This window comes from Salvia miltiorrhiza, chromosome 4 (genome assembly GCF_028751815.1).
Source record: "Salvia miltiorrhiza cultivar Shanhuang (shh) chromosome 4, IMPLAD_Smil_shh, whole genome shotgun sequence".
Lineage (NCBI taxonomy): Eukaryota > Viridiplantae > Streptophyta > Magnoliopsida > Lamiales > Lamiaceae > Salvia > Salvia miltiorrhiza.
This window is the reverse complement of record NC_080390.1, coordinates 7378084-7383059: the sequence shown is the minus strand read 5'-3', so window position 1 is coordinate 7383059 and position 4976 is coordinate 7378084. Positions and strand designations below refer to the sequence as shown.

Below are 4976 nucleotides of genomic sequence, written 5' to 3'. Positions count from 1 at the left end.
TTTTACATATTATATATTTATAAGAATATATTAATTCATTAGATATTACACTTAATCTATGTGATATATATATATATATATAGCTATTGATAAGGCTTATAGATAAATATATTCATTCAATAATGTATCTAATAAAAGTAATGAATTAATAGATTTTCTATAGTAATAGATTATCAAATAAAATAACATTAAAGCTGCGTTTACTTTGATGGATAAATTTATCCATGGAAAATGATAGATAACAAAAATTTATGCCTTGAAATGTCTTCTTTCTTTTCCAACATTTAACACACAAAAGAGATGTTCACCATTTTTTCTTCCTTATTAGGAATTCATTTTTGAGTGGTTCCTTAAAGGAAAAATGGTGAACATCTCTTTTGTGTCAAATGTTGGAAAAGAAAGAAGACATTTTAAAGCATAAATTTTTGTTATCCATCTTTTTCCATGGATAAATTTATCCATCAAAGTAAACAAACGCAGCCTAATTACAAGTTGATGAAGTTTTCCTGGTGGATTAATTGCTTTGTCAAAAACCAGTTGGTTTTGCCTTGTCTCTCTCACTCATCTTCATTGTTTCCAAGATTTACTATTGTTGGCAAACCCCACAAGAATCCAAAGTTCCAATATAGTTGCACCACATTCAATAGAATAAAATCCTACCTTAATTAGGACTCCATGCATATATAGGAATTATAAGAGCTAGACAAGTGAGTAAAGACTCACAAACCAATAGAATATGTACAATAGGAAGCTACCAAAGTATTCAAAATCCTAAACAATACTTAAAGAGGAATGGGCTTGAACATCAATCGCTACTGTAGTGACGCGCTATAAGCTCTAATGCGCTGCCTTTCTTTATGCAGCATACTTCTGAGGCATGTTGTCCAGCATTTTTCTCAAGAAAGTCTTCCCCATCTTCGTCTTGGTTTGACTTTTCCTTTTTCTGGTTATAAATGCAGAGCACGATGAGGAACGCTATAAGATTGAGACTACACAAAGTTGTCAAAACCCAGTAATATCGATCCAGACGACTCTTGTTCAACGTGTACTGAAACCAGTTGTTGCTGTCACCAGCCTCACTCACTTTCCCGACAACATAAACCGACAGCGCGCCGCAGAGGAACCCCAAACCACTCACCCCCTCCACGATACAATCCTGGTACCTCTTCATCGATTCAGGGGCCCCGCTCTCCACAAACGCCCAAAGCCCATATTCAGTATACGATTCCACGGCGGCCACAAATCCGATCTGGAAATACAGCCAGGCGGCGCTCATGGGAACATCGCCATCATCAGGCAGGTCGAGTAGATTATGCCTTCTCAGCACGTGAACCCTACGTCTCTCCACGGCAGCCGCCACCGCGCAGCATACCACAGAGTACATGGTAGCCAGCATACCACTTGGGATAGCTCCATATTTCCCCAACATTATTTTCATCGGAGCCATGCTACACATGGTGGAATACTTGACCAAGGTGAATACAAGGAGGAGCAGCTGAAGAGGAGGCTCCCACGATCCTATTCTGGAGTTCATATGACTCGCTTGTTCGATGAAGTAAGTGTTTCCGATTGAGGCTACCACGCCGCACATTATGAAGCTGCTCAATATTGGAACCATGCGGATCAAAATTTTGACGGATTCGACTTGTGAAACCGAGCAAACTCTCCATGATCTCTCATCCACCTTCCCGTCTCCTCTTCTATCACCGGGCACTACAATGGCCGCCTTATGCAGAAACCTGCCATTAATTACTTACATTAATTAATTTATCATATGTGAAAATTCAGTGCGCGCGTACTAGTAATTACCCGAGAATACGAGTAGAGGAGAGTGATTGAAATTCCTGGCCATCTATCCTATGAAGCTGCATGTCATCATCTTTGGGGAATGGTTGGGATCTCTTGAATGCAGCAGCTACAAACACTCTGACGAAATCAGTAATGGGGTTGCTGCCCTCTGGTTTCTGTTTGGGTTTGTCGTAGGTCCAGGCACCCAACAAGTAGAAGAGGGTTGCACAAGTGGTGATACAAGCGGAAACTCCAAACAGGACATACCACTTTTTAACATATGGAAATGCAATAATCACAGTTATTGGAGTAAAAAAGAAGACGAGTAGACATATGAGTACCCACCAAATTGGTGGTTTCCATTTCTCCTTATTATTGTTGGTTTCATCTTCATCAGGGCTATAATTAGTCGTCTGATCCTTATTGTTTGTCTCATCTTCTTTATTGTTAGCCGTCTGATCATCTTGGTGCTTAATGTTGGTCTGATCTTCAATGAATGGTTCAGTGGAGGCAAAGCGAGCAGCCCTACCTAAAGCTATCAAGGCCAACCCGATCATAAAGAGAAGCTTTTCGGTATGGGCAACACATTCAGTCTCCTCCGTGTCTTGGCATCTGCGGCCTCCTGAAACTATATGACCAAACACCGGCGCCGTTGCCACTGTGATAAGGACTATACCCTGCATCACTTCTACTAGCTCCTTTAATATGATCATTTTCATTATTGTAATATGATTAACTTAATATAAGGGTTAATTATCAAATACACCCCTCATATAGATACACCTATACTAGACATAATCAAATACACTCATATCACGTCTAGCCCCCTATACTAGACATTAGAACAATCAAGCCCCTAATATCTGGATTTCGGTGCAATTAAGCCTCCCCCTAACGGCCGTTTAACTCCGTTAAATATTTTATTTTTATTTTTATTTTTATTTTTTCGTAAGTGGTGGGACCCACCACTAATTTCGATGCAATTAAGCCCTTCCACCCTTTCTTCTTCGTCAAGCTCGTCGGAAAATTAAAATGCTGCAGATATCTATCATAAGATATGAGTAGAGCTCCACACAATTCCATCATAAGATAGAGCTCCACACAATTCCATCATAAGATATCTGCAGAATTTTAATTTTCCAGCGAGCTTAGCAAAAAAGAAATGGTGGAAGGGCTTCATTGCAATGAAATTGGTGGTGGGTACCACCACTTACGAAATAAATAAATAAAAAATTAAATACTTAACGGAGTTAAATGGCCGTTAGAGGGAGGGTTAATTGCACCGAAATTCGGACATCGGGGACTTGATTGATTTAATGTCAGTATAGGGAGCCGGACGTGATAAAGGTGTCTATGTTAGAGGTTTATTTGATGCTTAACCCTCAATCCTTATATCTTTGACTTCAGACATTAACTACAATATCACGCTACTATTTTTTGCCTAAAATACTTGACCTACAATAGTTCATATTGGGGGGGAAGGAGGGGGAGTTGTATCAACTGACCGCGGTGCTGGATATGCCGGAAAGTGCAAGCGTGACCAAATTTCCAAGAAGAGTGTCAGCAAGGAAGAGAAAGAAAAATGGTAAAATCCTGTAGAGTCCACCCCAAATATTAAGAATTGTAGCAGCGTTGGTGAAGCTCAGCTTCCAAACATCTGTGAAATAAGTTTGCATGATGAAGAAGACGCCTTCCATCACTGTCTCTGCCCACACTAGGCCTTCAATCCAATCATCCCATGAATTAAAACATATAAATAAGTGCTAGCTTTCAGAACTCATCCCTAATCTTAATCATATACTAAATTTATATATACATTATGTAGAGGTTCTATATTGTTTACCTGCGACTCTGAGAATACCCATCCCTGTAAAAACAATTAATCACTTCTACTCTTTGTAGAAGACAGATTATTACCTACAAACACATCAATTATACTATTATTAGTTATATATATATACTATCTTTTATTTCAAAAAGTTAAAGTATAAAAAATTATATACCCTAATGTTGGATTTATCATGCATCATTATAATCAATAAAGACGAAATTACCTGATAAAAAGTACTAATTATTAATCATTATAAATTAAAATTTGAACATCCAAATATTGAAGATGAAGAAAAAAAAAAGGTAAAAGAAACAGAAGAATCAGAAACAATGCGTGTCATGAAATTTGTAAACAATTAATTATGGACGAAGGTAAAACATAAGGCTTTTCCCTTTACCTCTACTCCTCAATTCCAAGCCTTTTGATCTTCACTCTTGTTAATTTACGCATAGAGAAGAGAGAGAAGGTTACCTTTCTTAAATACCATACCCAACATGTACAAACTTCCCCAGATTTAATTCTAGTTTTTTCATTTAAAATTTAATCGTTCACATGTAACCACCAAAATACTAATATAGTAATTACAGTTGACACAGAAATAAACTATGGAGGGGAACCGGGGAAGGGAAGAAAATACTTGTATATCCAACTCAACCACTGCATTTGATAAATTTCAAGAGTTATTAATTAAGGTTGAGCATCCATATCGATCGAGTAATACCAACTATCACTAAACAATACTCAGTAAACAAGTTTTTAACTAATAGGGCTCAGCCGCACACAATTATACAAGCCCGTGATTATAAAAGTATTATGATTATGATGATGTTGATGATGATCATGATGATGTAATAGTAGCTCAAAATGTATATATATAACTGCCACCTTCCAATATAGTAATGCAGTTGACGAAGACTTTGATACGACAAAGAGCAAAATGAAGGAAATATAATTGAACAGAAAAAACAAGATATATCCAACTCAAAGTCTCAAACCAGCTCACGCCTTATTACTCCATTTCAGCAAATTATATTTATATACTCACAAGTAGAGGTGGCCAAAAAAACCGGAACCGGGAACCGAACCGGAAAACCGGACCGTCCGGGACGGTTCTGGAACCGGAACCGTGATACACGGTTTCGAACCGGAACCGAAACCGTGCTCGGCCGGTTCGGTTACGGTTCCGATTTCTCAAACCGCCGGTTCTCGGTTCCGAACCGTAACCGGAACCGGGAACCGAGAACCGGGTTGGAACCGTGCCAGAACCGCCTTGGAACCGTGAACCGAAGGTTCCACGGTTAGAACCGGGAACCGTGGAACCGTGCCTAGAACCGCCTTTTAATTTTAGTTATTTGGT

The 4976-nt window shown here is 38.6% G+C and overlaps 1 protein-coding gene across 1 annotated transcript; it reads right to left on the bottom strand.

Moving 5' to 3' along the window:
- Positions 1-618: 618 nt before the first annotated feature.
- Positions 619-4164, bottom strand: LOC131022480 (protein NRT1/ PTR FAMILY 5.5-like). Its single transcript, XM_057951984.1, has 5 exons — positions 4017-4164; positions 3632-3705; positions 3294-3508; positions 1810-2465; positions 619-1739 (listed from the first exon to the last, which is right to left on the bottom strand). Exons 2-5 carry the CDS (start codon positions 3651-3653, stop codon positions 806-808), a joined length of 1827 nt encoding a protein of 608 aa, XP_057807967.1. The 5' UTR covers positions 3654-3705; positions 4017-4164; the 3' UTR covers positions 619-805.
- Positions 4165-4976: the final 812 nt, after the last annotated feature.